We start from the raw sequence: 23,402 nt of genomic DNA on the forward strand, positions 1-23,402 counted from the left end.
AATTCTACTCCATTACTCTTGAAACTTCAACTAAAGACTTTGAATTTGTGAATATATGCCTGCAGATAGAATTATCTCACAAAACAGTGAAGTATGCAAAATCTCTGAGGAGCCAATATTTATTAAATAAATTCACAGTCACTAAAAACATTTATGTGAGGCTAGGTAAACAGAAAAAAAATTTTTTTTTCCATTCAATTCACTATTATCTTTAAATACCTACTTCTTTACAAAGCCCTACATGAGGGACTTGGTTTGGAACCAAAGAACAGTGAGGCATAATCCCTGCTTTGAAATTAGGTAATATATCATAGAATATGACCTAAATGAATATGTGATGACACAGTTATACTCCAAGTGAGCACTCATCAAATAATTGCTTTTCCAATTTTTTTGTTACCATAGATTGACATGTGAAATCTTTCTTAATACGGGATCACTAATATAGAGAATACCCTATTTACGAAATTAATCGTTTATGTTGAAAACAGATTATTAATGTGAATTTAACCCATACCATCTGGAAAAAGTAAATTTAGAAAAAAGGAAATATTAAAAAAATACCAGGTAGTACAATATAATTCTGTGAGATTCTGTTCGGGAACAATTAGGGTCTTATGGGGCTAGGTTGTTTTATGCCTGTTTCCCAATTCTAGTCTTTTGCTTTCCCCTGTAGTGTGACACGAGAGAAAGAGTGTGGGCTTTGAGTTCAGTAAATCTGGGCTCATATACTGCTCTATCACTTAAAAGCTGTGTGACATCAGGTGAGTTACAGAATGTCTTTGTACCTCAGTTTCTTCATGGATAAAATGGAGGCAATAAATTATATCTCCAGTCCACAAGTCAGTGGCTGGCTGAGCGTCAGAACTCAACATTTGTTTAACAAACAGTCAAATAATATCAGAAATATTCCCGGCACTTGGCTGGCATTTTAATGACAAATCTTCGCATGCCTGTTGCAGTGGTATGAGTAACTGCTTCTACCTTGCTTCATTTTCCTCCAGGTAACATCTGGGTCCTCCATTACCAGCTCCCTTCTTGGTTAAATACCTGCTAGGGTTTCTGATGATCAAGTGTGGGTTTCTGCTTTGTACTCCTGAGGTAGCTCATGTTTTCTGTTACCATGGACTCCAGAATCTGGTCTATGGCTCAAACAGCACGCTTGTTATTATCCATTTTTAAGTTGTTCCCATCCCAATGAGGTTAAATGAGCATCTGAGGTGGGAGTAGCAAAGGTTCAAGGACCCATCCACTTGGCGTGGGTGTCATATGTGGTAAAGCGACAACAGGAACAATGATCAGAGCAGAGGTCGGAGATGGGGACGTGGGTGTGAGAGCTTGCCATGAGTGGGAGAGGAGGAAGACAAGTTGCCGGGAATCATAATCTGCCAATATTTGTCAGGTTGTCATCTTCATTACCTGATGGTCTTGTTTGATCCTGCTGCAATTTTGCAACAACACATGATTACCTCTGCTACTCATGGGCAGACAGGCTTTTCTCCCATCCAGACAATGCGGATGGAAAAGAAATTAGCAAGGGATAGCAACCAGATTAAATACGCCTTACAGAGAACAGTGTGATTTTGCATCTTTTTTCCTGGGGCAAGTGAAAACACAGGCCACATGGAAAACAAGCTAAATATGTTGGAGGGAAACTCCAGGATATAAAATTGAGCTGCTGGCTTGGAAGGTAGTATCCTCTCTGTGTAAATAGTTTCTTTGTCCAAAGAGGGCTAAACAGGGCCCATTTATGGATTAATGACTTTCATAATGATTAAAATTAAAATTAGAACTTACCGTGTAGTGAGAAGCTTATAGCTCTATAAAAACTTACAGAGACACCAAATAATTTTAGTAAACTGCTTATGGAAGGCTATGCCTACAGGGAGAGGGGAAGTCAGACCACAGACTCTCTTTTAAGAAGCTGCCAATACACCTTGGACTCAAATGATAAGGTACCTATGTGTTCTCTGAAGCCAGGATTGGGAAAATGTAAGAGTGTTTTGGTAGGCAAGTGGAGACACTGGTATCTTCATAAAAGACATTATACATGGGAAGTTCTCTGGAGATTTTCTTGCAATTACTATTATAGCTATATCTTCTCTCCCTCCCCAAATAGCCCACTTTGATAAAGTTCGTCAACCAACTTGAATGTCAGCGAATGGCTGGTTGTATATGAGTGAAATGATGATTATCTTTTAAATTGAATTTTGTATCCATTAGCCAGTGGTATTCAGTTTTCTTCCCCAAGATCTGGGAGGGCAAAAAGTTTCAGTGGCCTGATTTGGTGGCTTTGTCTCTGTGGCATTAACCACTGAAGGGTCTGCTTCCAGCACAGACAGCTCCCTTAATGGCTGGAGCACAAACATCCCTGATCCCACTGGTGGCATCCTCTTCTTAAATTGGGTGCAGGCTTCCTCAGAGACATGATCAAATGGTTGTATTTTATAGTACGATTAGAAATAAACCTGAGCATTGTGAGACTGAATACACAAATGGACAATGGCCAGACCACATATAAAAACAGAATTTTGATTCATAACCTGCAGCAACCTGCCCAAGAAATCAAACCTTTATAATAAACAACTGAGGAAGCCAGCCTGCTACAAGCCAGACTTGGCAGGAAGTCAGATGGCTATCTCCAGGGACAATCCAGGAAGCTAAAAAATAACTTTGTAACAATCAGCCCCAAATGGTCAGGACTTGGTTAATAACTGACAACTTGCTTAATTTTTCTCCCTATTTCCAATTTGGGACCAACTAGAGAAAGTAAAATACAAGACCCTAACCAATGACTTAGGATGCCCTGCTGCTAGTTGGCTGCCTATAACTTTCCCATGCCAACAGCCTCCAATCAAGGCACGCCTAACCCTTCCCTTTTTCCCACTGTAAAGCTTTCCCACTGTCTGTCTGCCTGCCTGAGTCTGCTAAGGCACAAGTGATGGTGGCTGACTCCCTAGCTATACAGCAAGCTCAGAAAAAAGTCTTTGTTTTTTCTCATTTGGTTGGTCATTACTTCCATAGCTGTGTGGTTTAAACATGCTCTGTAGGCCAACTGGTTCCCAAATCCATTCACTTAAGAAACATTTATTAAAGCCTTTAATATGAGCCATATCCCTTGCTAGGTGCAGGAGTAAATAAAAAAAAGGTAAGATATAGTTCCTGCCCTAGAGGACAGTAAGTAGCTTGACAACTAAGGGGATGAACATGAATGACTCAGCAACCAAGCCGATGGGCATTACTGTGCTGGGCAGTGTTCTCCAAAAAGTGGTCTGCTAACTTCTGGTTACACGAGATAACTTCCAGGAAGTGGAAAGGGCTGAACGTCTTTACTTTAATAGTTGTAAACTTGAATGCAGATTAGAAAAAGCAGGGTTTCAAGCCGTACGGAGCCCATGATTTCAGATATTACTGCTGTAGGATGAGTCTGTATCTGTCAAAATCTAGTCAGGAGATAAAAGCCATCCTTATTTTAACAGGGGAAATCTAATATAAATAATTGTTAATGGGGTACTAAAAAGCTAAAAAGGCAAAAAGAGAACGCTTAAGGTTATCATGCAGGAAGCTGCCACTCTTAGGGAAGAGGCTGAAATTGTTCAATTTTAGAAGCTTGGAGGGCCCTGGAGAGCTGAAATTCAAGACCTCTGACAAGAAGTTGCTGCTCAGGGTCTCGCCTGGCGGTCCAGTGGTTGACTCTGCCTTCCAGTTCAGGGGGTGCGGGTTTGATCCCTAGTGGGGAGCTGAGATCCCACATGCCTCGAGGCCAAAAAACCAAAACATAAAACAAAAGCAACACTGTAATAAATTCAATAAAGGCTTCAAAAATGGTCCACATTAAAAAAAAAAAAACAACTTAAAAAAGCTGCTGCTCACGTAAAACCAGTGTCTCTGAGCTGAGTGGGGGGCCCTGTGGGCCAGGGTACCAGGCAGACATCTGAGGGGCACCAAGTGTTATCAACAACTGTGACTGGAACGCCATCCTTTGCTGGGGTGAAGAGGTATTGTTTGGGGGGGTGGGGGGTGGGCAAAGGAAGAGGAAGCAAAGAGGAAGCAGACAGGAAGGGCCAAGCCCTTTCTTCCCCCTCTAGCTTTGCTGTCTATTTCTGGGCTCCATCGGCTGATCCTAGTAAGGAGGCAGCTGGCGAATGAGAAACGGGGTTCGCCTAGTGCCAGCCCAGCATCAGAAGCTGAGTATAGAAGAGTGTTTGAATCTGAGAAACAACAGGTTAATATTTGCAAGTCTGTCCCTTGGGCCATTCAGCATACACGTGCGCGTGAACACATGCACGCACACGCACACTTCTGAACGTGATTAAACTTCCCAGAAGAAAAACTCCATTTCTACCTAACAAATTGCAAACATCCTTTGTACAAAAGATGTTCTCACTCGTTCTCCAAAATCCCAGCAGACATTGTATCCGTTTCTGGGAAACAGTTACACATTCATCTTATCTCCTGTCAGTTACACCTGGACTTTAGTCATAGACCCATCTGAATATTCTATTATCTCAAGGCTAGGAGCAAAGTTAACCCTCTTTAAAAAAATGTACACAATAATAAGAGGACGGAGGAGAAAGAAGTTAGTACACACACACACCAAGGAAAAAAAGATGTGAAGCTGCTCCGTAATTTGTTCCTGTAATTGGTCGCAAGGCTGTAAGGTTAATAAACTTCATTCTTTCCCTACACACTCCATGTTTCCTCTTTCCTCAGCCAGCATCTCAACTGCTCAGGGTTGACACCTGCTAGGGTGACCCAAGACTTCATAACCTAAAGGGTTGAAATCGTTCCCACCTCTGAGGTTGTAGTTTTTCATTAAAATTTGTCATTGGACAGGGAAGTGCTAAGAAAGATGCCCTGGAGAATGCTCTGGGTTTGACATCCTTCTTCATCACCCATTGTGTAGGAACAAAACACATGTCCCTTTGTTCCCAAGATCACATGCACCAGCCAGGAGAGTAAACTTCTTTGCCCACTGATTTACTGGTAAAATGACCAGATTGTTTCAATTTCAGTCTTAATGGGACCACTGTTGTCCTCCCTGGTGGGAGCACACCTTCCTTGGGAACCCAGATCTCCAAACAATGGAGGTCAAAATTGAGGGACAGGAAGCAAAATGCCTAAGTGGGTTATTGGGTGTAACAGTGAGAGGAGCCACTCCCTCTGCCTCTGTTGATTCCAGACCATACATTCTGACCATGATGAGAGCAACAGCCCCATCTGAGAGGTCAGTGGTTCAAAACATAAATTACATTTTGTAAGATGGAGTGTTGCACCCCACCTAGGGCCATGACTGAATCTTCAGTAGACCATTCCACCATCCTATTACACCCACTGCTCCTGGGTGTTGGGGTATGTGCTAAGACCAGTGAATTCCAGAGGCACAAGCCCACTGCTCCACTTCTCCTATTGGGAAATGGGTTCAGTTATTGGAAGTAAGGCTGTGCAGAATATCATGAGGGATTCCACAAATCCACGATTGTGGTGCCAGCGAAGCACTGTGAAAAACTTCAAGCTTCTGCCCGAGGATGTAGGGAGCCAGGAGGTGCACTGTCCTCACCTTCACAATGAATTAGAGTCAGATTAACTTCAAAGTCACAACCTTTTCATAACTCAGAACTGAGGTCACAGAGCAATCTGAATCTAAGGAGATTCAGAGAGAGAGGAGAAATGCACCTCATTTAATTTCTGGGAACATAATTAGATGAAATAAGTATTTCTTAGATGTCCTAGGTACATATCTCCAGACGGAGAGACACATCTACACACTTAATTCCATGGGCTTCTGTATTTACTACTTGGAATAAGGTTCAGATTAGGATATGGTCTGCTTGGCGGTAAATTCTACTGGGCTGAACTATCAAAAATCGATAATTGTTTTTGACCCATGAAAGGCAATTTCTTTTTTTTTTTTTTTTTTTGTGGTACACAGGCCTCTCACTGTTGTGGCTTCTCCCGTTGCGGAGCACAGGCTCCGGATGCACAGGCTCAGCAGCCGTGGCTCACGGGCCTAGCCACTCCGCGGCATGTGGGATCTTCCCGGACCGGGGCATGAACCCGTGTCCCCTGCACCTGCAGGCGGACTCTCAACCACTGCGCCACCAGGGAAGCCCAAGGCAATTTCTTACGGTTCAACCTAATACATCACCATATTCTAAATTAATGGCTGTTTTTTAAAAGTTACTAATTGGACAAAAGCTCCAATACTGAATTAGACTAAAATTATTATTTGAAAGTATAAGAGAATGAAAAAGTACATGAAAACAGGTATTTATTACAGAACAATCTTTTTTCTTAATTAATTAAAGGCTTTAAACAAAAAAACATAATTCCACACACTGACATTGACTTGGTAGCATGGAAATATTTCAGCCTGGAGAGGCATGTTTGTTCTTGATGAATTTACATATAATAAATTCTCATGACATTTGATTCCGAAATATATGTATGAACTGACTTGACATGATTATAAACCTAAGGGCAATTTAAACACTGGTATCAGCTTACATGAGTCAATTCAAGGTCAGTGACTGGAGAACTATATTAAAAAAATCTGAGATAAAAAACTTTTTAGGAAGCAACCACGTACCTATGTACAGTTGAAGATCAAGGGTTAAAAATCCACTCTTGATGAATACCATTAAGCAAAGGATGTATAACATCCAACACACATCTGTTCCAAAAACAGCATGTTTCCAAAATTATACATTTCTTTACAAATAAACATTACAGCATTAGTAACTATAGAGGAACCAACAGAATGAGTTCCAAAATGTGCTAATTCTCACAAGGCATCCCTGAGCCATATCTTAAGCCATCAGTTTTAATCTTGGGGTTTTAAGAACATCTTCTTTGTTTTAATTGGTTTTATGTCTCCATTTTCATCTTCTTCATAATTGACACGGTCTCTTTTTTTGGCAAACTTTTTCCCAATTGTCCCCACCAAGGTCTCGTATCTGTTAAGATGATATACAGAACAAGTTTAGTTTCAAATAAAAAAGGTAGGAATCAAGACTTGTCAAGAATATCAAACCAAGTACGTAACAAAGAATAAGAAAAATCAAAACTTTGATTAAAAGAAACCATCTGATTTAAAATTTATGAACTTCTCTATGAACGATTAAATTCTTCACTGTTTTTGTTTTTCCATTATCCTAAATAAACTGAGATGTATATTTTAAAATATGTATTAGAAGCAGCACTAGAAATAAGCCCTCAATTTGCCAGCCTGTGACAGGTATAAATCCACCCCAGGCCGTGTTAGAAGATGACTAAGCCAAGATGACTTTTTGCTGGGGTACTCCCTTCAAAGGTACGGTAGACCAGTCACCATGCGGAAAGAGTGCACATGTGAGAGCCAGTGAATGCTGGGCTCAGATTATAAAGCTGGTCCAAGGTAACAGTTACCTTCTAGCCATTTCTTCATCTGACACATCGAGCTCCACTGTTTCCTCTTCAACTTCCTCTGCTTTGTTCTTAGCATTCATCTGAAGCATTAATTTCTGAAAAATACAACAATGGGGACTAGCAGGGCTGGAAAAAGCTTGTTAAAGGAACTGGTGTCAAACGTATTTGAAGGTAGAGACACAGAAGCCACAGAATCTACAGGACTAACCAAAATTTATAAGGGATTCTCTATAATACTTTATTCTACAATAAGCAGATAGAAGCCAGCTCTGAATTAAAATAATAATAAGACAAAGTTCCACTAGATTAGACTTACTGTTAATGAATTTAAATGTATTTTAGATCATAAATTTATTAGTTACTTGTATCTAAAGCAGGCACACTGCTGACACACTCTAGTGACTGGGGGAAAGAAGAAGTAAACTTTCAGATACCTTTTGAACTTCCCAACTTTGAGCCAAATGGGAGAAACACTACAGTCAAGAGTAATTTTAAATGTAGTTTTTGGTGGTGGTTGAGGAAGGGGAGCAGCAAACTGCTGGAAGAACTGGAAGGCTGGCTCTGGTATAATTGGGAGACCTTCCTCACCCCTGAACACGCGGGTGGATAACGCACTGATTTCCACATGATGTCTACGCGTCATGGGTCTCTCCTTCATTTCTTTTTCTCACGTTAACCTTTTCTTGATAGTTATCCTCTGACAGACTTAAAAAAAAAGTACACTACCTCTTATCACTAGAAACACATAGATATTAAAAAATGTGTTCTAAGTTCATCCTGCTTATAATAAAGTAAGTACTCTCAAGTTGGTATCATTCTTTTTATAGCCAGGTACATTGACCTTTTCTCACAATTTATGACAGCTCAGGCCTGCAAGCCAAACAGTTCAAAACCTTTCCCAGAGAGAATATATTCAGTGTTACAGAGTGCCAGTGATTAAAGTCATTTTCTAATAACTTCCCACGTCAAATTTGGAGGGCCAGATCAACTCCTTTTCCCACTGTATCAGACATACTTTGGAGTCCCTGCCTGCCCAATACCCTAGTCTCTGGGCATCATCCACTCATAATCTTTGCTATCTTTTTTTCCCTTTTACCCCATTGTCCTCTTTGTCTTCCTAATCTAAAGCTTAAGCAGGCCAAAACAAGGAAATATATTAAAAACAAACACTTTGTGTTGATTCTGTGTAAAGTAAATTTAACACCTTAATTATCATATCCCCTCAAAAAAGGAAGAGAAAGAAAACCAACCTACAATCTTTAAATAAACTCTGGCATTTAGTTTGGCTAACTGTGGCTCCTATAAGCATCCTGAGAGAACTGGTTTTCAACCGGGTATGATTTTGCTTGCCAAGGGACCTCTGGCAATATCTGGACACATTTTTGGGGGTCACAACTGGGGTGTATATATGCATCTAGTGGGTAGAGGGTAGAAGCTAGGGATGCTGCTCAACATCCTACAGTGCACAGAAAGCCCCCACCATAAAGAATAATCTGGCCTCAATTGTCAAAAGTGCCAGGGCTAAGAAACCTTGGCTTCAAGTGATAGTTACAAAACTAAAGCTTTATACCACAAACCTCCATTTGGTCAGTCAAGTACCTGACAGATGGCTTTCAATATATAAGCCAGAGTTCTAATAGTTATTTGTTAAACGAAGGTCTGTGCTTCTCTACAACCCCGAGGCAGGAAAATTAAAATGAACGTCTCAGTTATAAGCTGAATATTTCGTTTTCAGACAAACTTTCCAAAGATTCATTTAAAAATCTATTTACAAGCTTGGATTAAAACCTGTCCATTAAAAAGTCAAATTACTCAAATTTTAAGTAACATTTCTTCCACTAGAAAAGATACATTTATAGATGCCAGAAAATAATTTTTTGTAATAGCATCATATGAATAAAATCCTGACATTCCTGCAAAAGAACTGAGGTAAAATTCTAACACTTAACAGTGGCACTGTCCGGGACTGTATACTGCTATATTAAATTATCTACTCAATTCTATCATAAAACTAGACTGCAATGCCTATAATTTCTTTAAATAGCTATGGCAATAGTTCAAGATTTGTTATTTTCTATATAATGAGGAGAAATGGTATCTGGTTGGGAAAAACCTAAACCCAATTATAAGCAGAAAGAATTCAATTGGAAAAATCTTAAATGTGAAGCAATTATATTTAATACCTCAACCTCAGGATTAAATCCTCTGAATGACATTCTTCCGTAGAGAAGATCTTCACATAACGAGAAACTCTGCTCTTCTATTATGAAACTCCTAGACGAGAAAATAAACCTGTATTAATACCATGACTACTTATAACAAAGCACAGCAAATAAAAGTCAAGATCTCAAATGAAAAATACATCTTATGGTTCTCAGCGGAATCAAGAAAAAATACAGTAATATTTCTGACCTAGGATTAGAAATAAAAACTGATTAATTTGGTCAACAAAGGCATTAGGAGGCAAGAGTGGCAGGGCACCTGAATTTTCCAAAAGTGAAGCAAAGGTTCGTTGACGTTTATACCCTCCACCAAGTTTTTATTAAATCTGCAGAAATTAGTGTCCTAGGTAGCTTTAAAAGAGTGTTTTAATTGGAGCTCTTAGCTGTAAATAACGACTGGCCCTGGATGACTTAAGCAGAGAAGTAATTTATTATAAGGATACTGGTATCTCACAGAATCAATGGGAGAGCTGGATGAGCAGAACTGGAAAATGGGCAGAAACAGGGCAGCTAGGTGGCTGACTCCAAACCAAAATCATGCTACAAAACCACCCTGGTAAAAATGACACTGCTGCTGAGAGGGCATCCAGGAGGCGCTGTTGCCCTGGAAATGTGATGCAAGTGTGAATGTTTCAGTCTCCAAAAGGGATTCTCCCGTGAGTCACCAGTTTATGACCCCAATTCCAGGTAAGCATATCCGACTACAGCCCAGCAATCAACCATAAAGCAAGCCAGGAAAGCAAATACTTGGCCTTTATGGCAGATTGTTCCTTGTCAAGCAATCCTGCCCTGCTTCTTGTCAAGATGCGCTCATTCATTCAGTCACTCGGCAAACCCTTGTTAAACCAAACTGTGTGCCAGGCACTGTTCTAGAGCTGGGGAGACAGCCATTACTGAGAGGCTCTGCTCTCATGGAGGTTACATTCTAGAGGGGGGCCAGATAATAAATAACAGACTTATACAATGGATAAACATGAAGAAGGTTATTCCACTCCTGGCCACAAGGGAGCAACTGGTACCAAACCAGCCCGCCGACTGTAACCAAAAAATTTAGGCACATGTTCTCTTGAATTTTTTTGTCCAGCCTCTTCCATAATCTAGGGATTCCCTTTCAACCGATCTTGTTTCTTGTGAAGTACAGGTGATAAAACATCACGAATGTCCCCAGTAAATCATCTCCCTCAGGAAAGCACCATACATATGCATTTAAGCATTCACTTAAGTCAAGAGGTGGACCCAAAGGCCAGGAAAGGATTCATAGTAGGGCCACTGGCCCCTCAGAGGGCTTTCCCATGGGTTTCTATTGGCCCAATAACTGTAACATTAATATAGAAAGGAGCGTAAGTGGTTTGTTATCTACAGGATAGTTTCAATGATGAGCGACACTAATTCAGTTAGCAAATAAGGGAAATATTCATCTATTTTTGCAGATGAGAAACTACTGCTCAGAAAAAAATAAACAAACTTGCCTCAGGCCACAAATAATATGCACGGCAAAACAGGGCAAAAACTCACTGCTGAGAAACAATTCTCTATGGGACTCTCTCATTTTCGCACACCTTGTGAGTGAGGCACTACGTGCCCTTTTGTTCCGAAATATCTTTTTAAGGATATATGCACAGTGAACAGCTTTGAAAGGCAGAGCTTTGCCTTCATTCTTCCTCTGGAGCAAAGCGCAGACTTGCTTAATGCCCAGTATAATAAAGATAATGCCTCCATTGGAGCCAAGGGCAAGTCTGTTTGCAGTCTAGTATCAAAGACTCAGGTTTCCTAAGCTCAGGACTTTGCTGTGATGCAAACCTACCGTGGGTGCCACATCATTCTCCCTGGCATTAGGGGAAATGATGCCAATGTGATGCTCATGCTGCTTGCTGTGCTGTGAGTAATAAAGTCCTCTGTCTCTGACTCAGGAATCTCGTACCTTCCACCAGTATCCATGAAACTGTGGCAGGCTAACTTGTCAGTTTGCTAAGTAGGGTCAATCTCAGAGCTCACAGTTCTTAAAGTTCACCAGGCCACAATGCACAAGCACGAGAAGCACAGGAGGCAAAAATACTTTTTAAACAACATCCTATGGCAAAGGAGTAATTAAAATGGCTATACTCACATCCTCTATACCACGGCACATCCTTTCGAGAAAAACCATATAGCCACAACACAGCAAAACTTGGATCTGGTAAATTCTATTCCTAGTATTCCTAAGTATTTTATGTTAGGTTCCCTGGAAACAGACTCTGAGACAGAGTTATGTGCAGAAGTTTTATTGGTGAGTGCTGCGTGGCAGATGCCCCTCTATGGAAACGAAGACTGCAAGACTGGGCTGAGGGAAAAGCTGACTTGCAACGTGGCTATGCCAAGACCTCAGCCCCTACAAGAAACTCTAGGAAGCCCTGCAGTTGTTCCAAGCTGACACAAAGAAGCCAGACCCTCATTCCCCTACATAGCCTGGTCACTGGCCAGGGGTGTCCTATAAGGGGAGGTATGAACACTGAACAGTCCTAACAGTCACTGAGTTATAGCCCAGTGCAGCTGAGTGGCAACCTCTAGACCCCCAGAGCACAATGGAATCTCCAGTTTCACAGATAGTAGTAACCCTCTGCAATAATTCAGATGACAATACCAAGTAAAGATTCACAGACACAAATGAGCAAAAAGAGTGGGTGAATTTCATAATATTCAAGTATAAGGAAACACATATACCGCTAACATTTCTTGTGTTTTATGCCGGGCACTGTGCTCACTGCTTCACATACATTATCTCATTTACTTCTCATAATGTAAGTGACAGATACTATTATCACACCCAATATACAAATGACAAGACAGGTTCAATAACTTGCCCAAGATCCCAAGTAAGCAAGTAGCAGAGATGGGCATCAAACCCAGGTCTGCCTGTCTCCAGAGCCCATGCACTTAATTAACCAATCCATTCCACTGTCTCCCTATTTGGGGTGTTAAAACACACACATCCCAGGGACATACCATCCATTTACCCCTCCAGATCTATTCCCCACTCTCCCCGCCCCCCATCAATGCCTTGGGAGGCTGATCTGAATGTAATACATGGAAGGGCTCCTTTGCTGTCTGGAACGGCTGGCTCCCTTCCTAGGGGATTACTTGGGCTGGCCGTGCCCTCAAATAAAGGTAGCAGCTCTTGTAAGATGCTCTCTCCACACAGTCTGTCTTGAGATTCAGTAACCATTCCCTCCTCTTGATCCTCCAGGCCTGGAGTGGAAATTATTTCTACTATACAAGCCACCAAGGTGATGCACTGTCCACAGTGGCTTCCCTACACCTGCTCACACTTTGGTGGTCTCTGTTATACACTCCTCAAATTACCCAATTTGACAGTGTCATCTCTTCCTGCCAACATCCTAAACTGATAATTCGTTCCTATACATAAATAGGACACTGAATGATGGCAAAAGGTTATTATTTACTGCTATGGTCTGAATGTTTGTCCCCCCCCCCACCCCCAAATTCATATGTTAAAATCCTAACCCTCAAAGATGATGGTACTAGGAAGTGAGGCCTTTGGAAAGTACATAAGTCATGAGCGTGGGGTTTCATGAAGGGTTTAGGGCCTTAGGAAAGAGACCCCACAGAGATCCCTAGCTACTTCCACCAGGTGAGGACACAGCAAGAAGGCGCTGGCTATGAACCAGGAAGAGGGCCATCATCAAAACATGACCATGCTGGTATCCTGATCTTAAAATTCCAGCCTCCAGAACTGTGAGAAATAAATTTCTGTTGTTCATGAGCTTCCCAGCCTGTGGTATTTTGTTATAGTACCTGAACAGATTGAGACACCTACCTCCCTAGGAAAGGAATCTAGAGGTCATTTTTCGGGGACCAACATGCTGTGTTGGGGGAAAAAAAACAATACTGAAAACAGGATACAAACTGTCTTGCTTTTCAATAAAAGCCAAGTAACAAAACATGTGGCAAAACTTCGAGCAAGTTTAGCCAAGGCATAAAATTAAATCATAGCTCCTTACCAGTAACGGTCCCTTCCTACCAGCCCCTGCTCCCAAATCCATACCATCTTCAGCATCATCTTCGCCTTCCTCACTAACATCTTGCTTCCTCTGAGAAGCAAGAGAAAAGCAAGTTGAGAAGCAAGCAGAGAAAACAAAGTACCTTCCTTCCATCCCTCCTGGTGGGACGTACTTTCTATCTTTAGAGAAGCATGTCTAACCTTCCAGAAAAGATTCAGAAAAAGCCCACCAAATGAACCATGGAAAACAATGTGTTAAAAAGAAAATAAATTACAAGGTATGGAAAGGAAAGACACAAATGGGCCTGGAGACAATAAGCAGCATCTTCGGTCATTTGACAAAATTTGAATAAAACTGCCACACCACAGATAAGAAAAGCATCAAGGAGAAATGATAAGTAGCTTCCAGAAGAATTTAGAAAAATTAATTGACGATGTGAATCCTTCACTCCTTCATTCAAAATTTATCATGCATCAACCAAGCTTAGAGGTGGAAGAGAAATGATCTAGTGTGTTATCAAGCTTCAGTAACGACTAGCTGGTGACCCTGGCCTAGTTACCCTCCCTTAAGCTTCAGTTTCATCAACTATAAAATGGATGGAATGATAGTAGCCAGCTCTCAAGTTTGCTATGAGGATTAAATAATTAAGAGATGTAAAGTGCTTAGCCCAGTTCCTAGAACACACTATAGACTCAATTCATCTTAGCTAAGATGACTGGTATTAATAGCAAAAATTAAAAAAAAGAAAATAAACAAAACATTCTTGACCTGCCTTTACAAAGCTCAGCCTAATGGAGAACTCTGTTACTGAAACAAAACTGGAGAGGCTTGAAGAACACATCTAATCTTCAGAACTTAATATGATACAGAGCACATTACTGATTCTCATAAAAGGTCTCCAGTTATTACCAGAGATATACAGGCTGGATTCCTTTATTCAATGTAAAAAAAAAAGAAGGATGTTATAAATGATGGCCGAGGACCAATAAAAATGTATAAATCAAACCAGAACTCTTACAGACTTAATAATTTTAAAAAATTTGCAAGTCTAGTTCAAGAAACTGAATAGATACTATTTCATGGGTTTTATGTCATGCAATGATCAATCACATTTACAGGGATTTCCCTTTGAATGCCCAAAGTGTCATAAAAAACCTACTCTTTCTCTTTAAGCTCGGGCAAATCCAAGTACCAGTGCTCTTCACTAATGATTTTCTTTTCTTCCTCTTCTAGTTGTTTCTTGGTTTCTGAGTCCAGTCCCCTTTGCATGAACTGTCAAAACGAAACAAAATCAGTGTCAGCAACTATTTTTCCCAGCTTACAGTTGAGGAAAACTCAACCTGCCCTCCCTCATTTCTCTGGAAATCCTGTCTCATGGGTGGGGGTGGGGTGACCAAGCAGCTTAGCCCTGCCCTTGACACCACCACTTCAGGAGGGAGCCTGCTAGAGCACATAAAAAGCAACATGTGTACTTCCTTTAGAAGACTTTAAAAGAGCTTTACCACATTTTAGTTTTTCTAATTTAATAAAACAGGCAAAAACCCCCAACTGTATTCAATAAGTATCATGTTAAATATTTCAGTTTTACATAATAGCCAGTGAGCAAGGGCTAAGATAAAAGGCTGATCCACAGAGCAGGACAGGCGGGTTGAGACAGAAAGTGAGGGGGGCACAAAGGAGAGGATGCTCAGTACTATCCGAACGTCTCTCTGACCTGGGAAGCCCATCGGCCTTTGCACCTGCTGACCTGGATTTGTAATGCCCTTCTCAAGTTCTTCCACCTGGCCAACTTCTAGCCCTTCTGACATAGGTAAGGCTACTCCATCTCTGTAAAATCGTCCCCGACAGCTGCAGGCGAAATCAGCATCTCTCTCCTAGAAGCTTCCCATGGCAGCTTCAACTAGTCTCAGGACATTTTAATTTCTTGAGTATCTGTTTTTTCTGAAGACCTTCAGGGCAGGGACTGTGTTTGGATCACCTCCATCAGTACCAGCATGACGAATGATGCATTGTAAGGGCTCTGTGAACACAGATGGCCGCAAAGCTGTATCTGTAACCCCACTGCTCTTCACTTACATCTATCTTCTGAAACGCTCATCAACTCTACGGCTGCACTTTATTCTAAAATCTGCAGAAGCTCAACTCAAAACAGGCCAGTCCTGCTGTTAGTCTCTTCCTAGCACAAACAATAACTACATTTCCTCAGGAGACAGACGAACAAACCAAGAAGTTAACTGCAGCAAAATGATGAAGTATCAATATGGGAAAAAATAAATTCAGAAAACATCCAGGAGCACCCCAGAAGTTAGGTCTAGGGTTCCATTAATCCCCATTTATTTCCCTTATCCAGGCTCCATATTACTTTCCCCTCTACTCCAGCTCTTCCAGAAACACAAGCATTTTTAGGCATAAGGGCTTTACCAATGGCTACAAAATGAAATGACAAGACTTGAAAAATGTTCACAAATACAGTGATAACATCAAGTTCTGATGATGATGTAGAGAAACTGGATCACTCCTACACTGCTGGTGGGAAAGTAAAATGGTAATAACCTCTGTGGAAAATAGCTTGACAATTTCTTACACAAGTAAACATCCACTTACCATAGAAACCAGCAACTGTCCTCTTGGGCATTTATCCCAGGGAATGAAAACTTACATTCACTCAAAAAGTTATATAAGAATATTCACAGCACTCTATATGCAACAGCCCCAAACTGGAAACAACCAAAATACTCTTCAAGAGGTGAATGGTTAAGTATATGGTACATCCATAGCACAGAATATTACTCAGCAATAAAAAGGAACTACTGATTGACTCAATAACCTAGAAGGATCTCAAGAGAATTACGCTGAGTGAAAAATGTCAATCTCAAAAGGTTACACATTGTAATGATTACATTTATACAACATTTTTGAAGTCACACAGTTATAGGAATGGGGAACAGATCTGTGGTTGTCAGAGGTTAGGCATGATAGAAGGGAGTGGGCGTGGCTACAAAGGGGTCGCTCAAGGGAACTTGGTGGTGACGGAACAATTCTGTATCCTGAATGTGGTAATGGTTACATGAATCTACACACGATAAACACGCTCACATACACCTGCCCCCACACATGAAGGAGTGCATGTAAAACAGTGAAATCTGAGCAGGCTCTGTGGATTGTACCACTGTCCATTTCCTGGCTTTGCACTGTACTCTAGCAATATAAGACAGGGAGGTGAAGTGTGCACAGCATCTCTCTACATTTTTTGCAACTTCTTGTGAATCTATCATTATTTTAAATAAACATAAAAGAAATGTTTGCAATCTATCTAAAGTGTTTTGTAGTCCTCATCCTATCACCTCTGTGTCTATAGCCTCACCATAGAAAAGAAGAATTGGCAATTTCTGTAATGCATACCCTGTACTTCCCACTCCTCTGCCTCTGCTACTCAACATCATGCTTCAATTTTCTGCCTGGCAAAATATTTCTCTGGGAAGGCCCAGAGCATGTGTCCTTTGGGCCTTCCCTGACTTTTCTGGCCAAGCTCTTCTCAGGTCTGTTCCCATAAAATACCTTTCCCTACTTCTAAGACAGCCTTATGAACACTGGCTCATTATGCTTTTTCTGTGCCTCCCAAAAGACTAAAATTATGAATAGTAGACCATGTCTTTTGTTCATCTTGTATTACTGGTACTCAGGCAGTACTTGGTACCTGAGAGGAACTCAATAAATTTTCTCTGAACGTGAGTCTAGACTTGTCTTATTTTTCCAGACTCCCTTTCTTGGATGGCTCTCTTTAAACCTAGATGCTTCATTTCATCACTTATACTCTTGGTGGTGAAACTCATCAGTCCTGCCCAACTGCCCTTTTACCTCCTAATTTTAGTCAGGTAGATATTATTTATGGTATACAAAATACACACACAAAATACACACACACACATTCTGTACACATGGAAAGGACAGATCATCCTGTGAATATGAATCAAGAAACTGCCCAATTCTCCTGACTCTACAGCATCTAAGAACATACTCTAAAGATAGTGATTTAACTTTACTCACAACTGACGGCCTACGGCAGGTCTCACAAACTAGTACAGTCCTTAGGCTGGATGTATATTGTTGTAAATAAAGCTTTACTAGAACAAGGTCATATTCATTTGCCTCTGAGCCACAATGGAAGAGCTGAGTAGTTGTAACAGTGGCCGTTTGGCCCACAAGACTAAAGTCTCTTTACAGAAAAAATTCACTAATTTCTGTCTTAAGAGTCCAAAAGAGCTAAAATCACAAGTAAGTACCCTCTCTACAACCGTTCCATCATACTGACAGCCCTTCCACCTACCCCCTTTACTTTCTACTTCTGCTCAGGATCACCCTCCAGCCCCCAATAGCTGACCAAGACAGAGGAATTCGAGTACGCTAGAAAACAAATGAGTCAACATTAAATCCTCAACTCTCTCATTCTTACTCTACAATTAGCTCTGGCTGAACAGCTATGCTAGATAAGGAAACCGAAAGCAGCGGCTCCATTGCTTCTCAAAGGATACCCCACTCTATCTGTATACACCGTGTCTGCTGGTATCCTGCCAGTAAGTTCTTTCTCATCAATGACTGAAGTTGCTAACCCACATAGAGAACCTGTGTAATTTTTTTCTCTCTCTTTTGCTTCCAATGTCCAGTTGTGTCTTCCCCAATCACTCAAGTAGGGGTGGATAATTTTTTTAAGTTAACGTCTTCCTTCCTAATTGAAGAGTCAGATAGTTGTTCTGAGCCCTAATTACCCAGCACATCGTCACTTGACTTATTCCAAGAGCTAAAACAACTGCTAAAATCTTGTCAATGTCTGCTTTGCCAGTCCACTTCTCTGAAACTTACATGATGTTACAAACCATAAGCAAAAATAAAAACTCTGTTCAGTAATGATTCAAATGTTGCTAATATGCTTGAAAGAAGTACTTTAGAAATGATAAATTATGCTATGATTTACCCTGCACCCTCACTCTCCCTATTCATCCCTAGTTACACCCTAGCGCATCTCCATTCATGTCTTGCACACGCAACATTTACTCTCCAGTCTTTCAAAACATTACTCATGCCTTGCTTCCCTTCACTGGAAATTCCATTATTCTGTAAACATGACAGCTAACAGTCTGCATCTATGAGTGGTGTTCAGCAACAAGCAGTACAGATAGTAATTAAGAGCAGGGGCTTTGAAGCCAGACTGCCTGAGTTTAAGTCCTGCCAATACTCTTTATTGCTGTGTAACTTTGGGCAAGTTACCTACTTCTTGTTTCAGGTGCCTCAGCTGTAAGAGAGGGATAATAATCGTGCCCACCGCAAAGGGTTATTACGTGGATTTCACACGTTATAATATGCAAAGCACTGAATGTCTACCACATAGTATGTTTGCCACTACTATTAAGTTTTAAGGCTTGGGTGTTTCTCTTGTTTTAATTCCTGTATTCATTTCATACACCCTTGTCTTCCCCCACACAACCCTGAAATTATTTGGTTAAACTGATTCAATTTCAAAACTGAAAATCACTTTTCTTTCAAGTTGGGTGACATAATTCACTTTCACCTCAACTGTTAAAATTCTCTCCATTCCCACCATCACCTGAAACCCCTCACCCAGATCATTAGTTCTAGCTGGTCGTTATGACTGCAGTTTGGTCCCTTGTCGGGTCTTTCTTTCACCAATGTATTCTCCACTGGACAGTTAAAGTAACGATGAAAAGTAAAAAGCACAGCTCATGATACTTTCCCCGGTGCGCAACTGCTTCCCAATGCTCACAAGACAAAGAAAAAAATCCTTAACCTGGCCTAAAATTTCTTGCATCTTGTGATTACTGTCTCCTTTTCCGGGCCCATTTCTTGCTACTTGCCTTCCAGACATACTGAATGACCTCTAGTTCTTGGAAATAACGGCTTTTTGGGGTTTTGCCTCTCAGACTTCTGAACTCGCTTTCCCCACAGTCTCTGCCGCTAGGTACCCAACCCTCCCACCTACCCTTCACTCTGTACTAGACGCCATTTCCCTCAGAAGCCCAGGTAAGTTCCAGGGGCTTCCGGCGACTCTAGCATCACTGCACTTAGTACACTGCATCCTAAACTGCCTGCTTAGGCGTCTCTCCTATCCGGCCGCGGGCTTTAAAAGAGAATCCAACGGATTTATAATCCGGTTCCCAGTGCCTAACTCAGAGCAGGCGCTAAGTGAATGGACGACCGCGAGAGCTGGAGGTCCTCCGGGGCCTCTCGAATGCCCCCATACGCCCGCCGCCTCGGCTCTAGCCAGGTCTGGAAGACCGGGTACTCCCGCCGCCCGACCCGCATCCCTCGCGTCCCCGCACCTTCATGCGCAGCAGGTTCTTGGACAACTTAGTTTTGCGTTCGGCCGCCATACTGAGCACCGCTGCGGCCCCGGTCCGCCACTAGGTCCGCCGCGCATGAGCGATGCTGCGTGCGCGTCAGCGCCTGCTTACGTACATCGCGTCGTGCCGCCCCGTGGCTCCGCCCCCGTTTTTCGCGCTTCAGCTTGGCCCGCGCTTTTCGCGCGTCGCCTCAGGGAGCGCTCGCCTAGTGAAGAAGCTCAGGGGAGAGGCGCGGCCGCCAAAGCAGGAGTGACGGCGACTTGACGCCGGGAGGGAGACCCCAAAGAGGCCGCAGCCGCAGAAGGCCGGAGTCCTGGCCGCTGTCGGCCTTCCCCGAGGGCTTCGACCGGGCCCCTCAGGCCGCGCACCGGCTGAGCGCCGCCCGCCTCACGGACCCAGTCCTGCCTCGCCGACCCAGTCACCCTGGTGAGACCTTTGAGATAGTTGCCACAGCAGCCGTCGCCCCCCCGCCCCCCGACCGTTTCTTTCACGTGTTTCTAACGTGGCTGGCGGGCTTTCTATGTTCTGCATCACTTTACGTGTCATAAGTTCATTTTATATCCTCGATAACCCTATGGGGCGGTCATTATCCCCTTGTTACAGTTGAGTAAACTGAGGTACAGGCAGGTTCCAGAACTAGCCCAAAGCCAGAGGGAGGGAGGTGGGGGATGAACCCAGGCGGCCTGGCCGCAGAATGGCCCTTACAAACAGTGTTAAATCCACCTGTTAACTGGTGTGTGCGTCTCTGAACCTGAATGATCTGTCAACGAGGAAGAATAGGAAGAGGTAGATGTCAAAGACATATGAGCATGAGAACATGACCTTGTTTTAATCCGAGGAATTAAAAGAACGTTGCCAAGTTGATACTTTTAATGCTCCGTGTATCACCTAAAGACAGTTCTCACGCCGTTCACAGCTGCCACACTTTGGAAAACACCCAGCCTAGTAGCTTTTCCGCTGATAGCGTGCACTGTATGCCGAATTCTTATGCTGGGTGTCCCACGTGTATTATTTTATTTAATCCTTATAAGAACTCTGAAGAAGGTATTCGTTTGGGAACCTGAGGCCCAGAGAGGTTAAGGGACTTACCAGAGTTTACACAGCTAGTAAGTGTTAGAGCTGAGGTTGACCAGAGAGCTGACACATGAATAAAACATGGCCATGCCCTGGCAGGTTTTCTTAGAAAGTCATGATAATGTGGTAAGTGGTTATAGAAACTTACTCATTCACATGTGCGTGTGAAACACTGGGCTAATCTCTGAGCTACACTAGTGCGTAAAAACACATGACCTCCCTTTCCTGGAGCTGACATTCTGCTGAGTGCCATGGCAGAAAGAAAATGATGATGTGATAGAGTGACTTGTAGGGTTACATTAGTTAAGGTGATCTGGGATGGCTCTTGTCAGATGATATTGCCAAGGCTTGAAAGCTGAGAAAAACCTGTTGGATGAAGGGTTGGAGGTAGAGTGTACCAAGAAGAGGGAATAGCGACTGTAAAGGTCCTGAAATGAGAACGAGATGAGTTGTCATAGAGTTTACCGAGTGGGAACAATAGAGGTGATCCCATGTTATGGGTTGAATTGTGTCCCTCCAAAATTCATCAGAATTTTGTTTCAGAATGTGGCTGTATTTGGAAACAGGACCTGTAAAGAGGTGATTAAGTTAAAGTGAGGCCACTGCCCTTAGAGTGGGTCCCAATGTAATCTGACTGGTGTCCTTATAAGAAGAAATTTGAACACACAGGGAGATACCAGGAATGCACATGTACAGGGGGAAAGACACAGTGAGAAGGTGGCCATTTGAAAGCCAAGGAGAGAGGCCTCAGAAGAAACCAAACCTGCCTATGCCTTCATCTTGAACTTCCAGCCTCCAGAACAGTGAGAAAATAAAGTTTTGTGGTTTAAGCCACCTGGTCATAACTGTTTTGTTATGGGAGCCCTAGCAAACTAATATGACACAAAATTAGGTATTGATTACAGTTATAATAAGAGCCCTACATGAAAAGTATGGGGCTCATGAGAGGGTATAGCAAGGGCACCTAAACCATTCTGGCCTGGAAAAGGGAAGGACTCTTAAAAGTGGGACATTTAAGTTGAGATCTGAAAGGAGAGGAGTTAGCCTGGGGAAAGGCCTTCCAATCATTTAGTTTTGTGCCTCCGTAACTCCCATATATCCACAGAAAACTTTTCATCTTGCAAAACTGAAACTCTACCCATTGAACGATAACTCCTCATTCCCTCCTCCCCTGGTAACCACTATACCCCTTACTGCCTCTGTGAATTTGACTTCTGTTCAGGATTTTGAAAGAGGTTCTGTGGGAGCAAAGATGAGGAAGGGATCCATTCTGTAGTCTGCATCTGGGAAACAGAGCTGACTATGAATATGATCTTGAAGGATAGGCACATGTCTTATCAGCTTAAGAGGAAAACAATTCTTGACAGAAGTAAGAGCATATGTACACCAGCTAAGGATGCTAGAAGCTCCAGACCTTCCCTCTGGACCTCTGTTGTTACCAGTCTACTTTCACACTGGATTCTGATTCCTTTTCCTGAAACATTGGCCTCATCATGGCCACTGACCTACTTCACAATTTACAATGACTATTATTGTCTGAGGGATGAAGGTCAAATTCTTCAAACTTTAAAATTCTACATTTTTATTTGACATAGAAAATACTTATAATTAAAGCTAGTCCCCAAAGTCTCTTTCTACCCATCAAAATGTAATAAATGAGAAGTGATTTAAAAGTAATAATGTAATCTTAACTTTGAATTAAACTCCCAGACAGGGAAGATAACTCCTTGATCTCTCTATGCTGTTGAATTGTAGAATACAGAGGATTGGTTTCACACTCAATAATGTGTTAACCTGTTTTAGTTACACAGCCAAGGAAACATCATTTTGGGGGAAGAGATATTTTCATAGGTCTTCACACAATTCTGAATCCTTTCATAATGGAATTTGTTGGAAGTGTGAGAACCTCCAATTCCTTCCAGTTACTAGATCCAACAAGAACACATCCCCTGAGTGTCTTTACTCTTGGAGCTGATCATGTCTAAGGCTGTGCAGCCCAGTACAGTAAGCCTAGTCATATGTTGCTACTGAGCACTTGAAAGGTGGCTAATGTGACTGAGTAACAGAATATTTAAATTTAGTTAAATTTAAAAACTATAGCAGTGTAAAATATTTTCCTGTTATACACATTTCATTGTTTTGAAAGGACTGCATTTCACTTCAGCCTTTGCAAATTTATTGTTTGCATTGAGATGGGCTGTAAGTGTAAAATATATACCACATTTCAAAGACTTGAAAAAAGTAAAATATTTATAGTTTTCATATTGACTACATGTTGAAATATTGAGTTTGGATGTATTGGTCTAAATAAAACCTAGCATTACAATTAATTTCATGTTTCTTTT

General features: G+C 41.8%; 1 protein-coding gene across 1 annotated transcript; it reads right to left on the reverse strand.

Annotated features, from left to right (window-relative positions):
- Positions 1 to 6,236: 6,236 nt before the first annotated feature.
- On the reverse strand, positions 6,237 to 20,073 carry MPHOSPH6 (M-phase phosphoprotein 6). The gene is made up of 5 exons (XM_060000484.1): positions 19,963 to 20,073; positions 14,787 to 14,899; positions 9,591 to 9,681; positions 7,408 to 7,502; positions 6,237 to 6,956 (listed from the first exon to the last, which is right to left on the reverse strand). The coding sequence occupies exons 1-5, from the start codon at positions 20,011 to 20,013 to the stop codon at positions 6,824 to 6,826; spliced, it is 483 nt and encodes a 160-aa protein (XP_059856467.1). The 5' UTR covers positions 20,014 to 20,073; the 3' UTR covers positions 6,237 to 6,823.
- Positions 20,074 to 23,402: the final 3,329 nt, after the last annotated feature.

Source organism: Delphinus delphis, chromosome 20 (genome assembly GCF_949987515.2).
Source record: "Delphinus delphis chromosome 20, mDelDel1.2, whole genome shotgun sequence".
Lineage (NCBI taxonomy): Eukaryota > Metazoa > Chordata > Mammalia > Artiodactyla > Delphinidae > Delphinus > Delphinus delphis.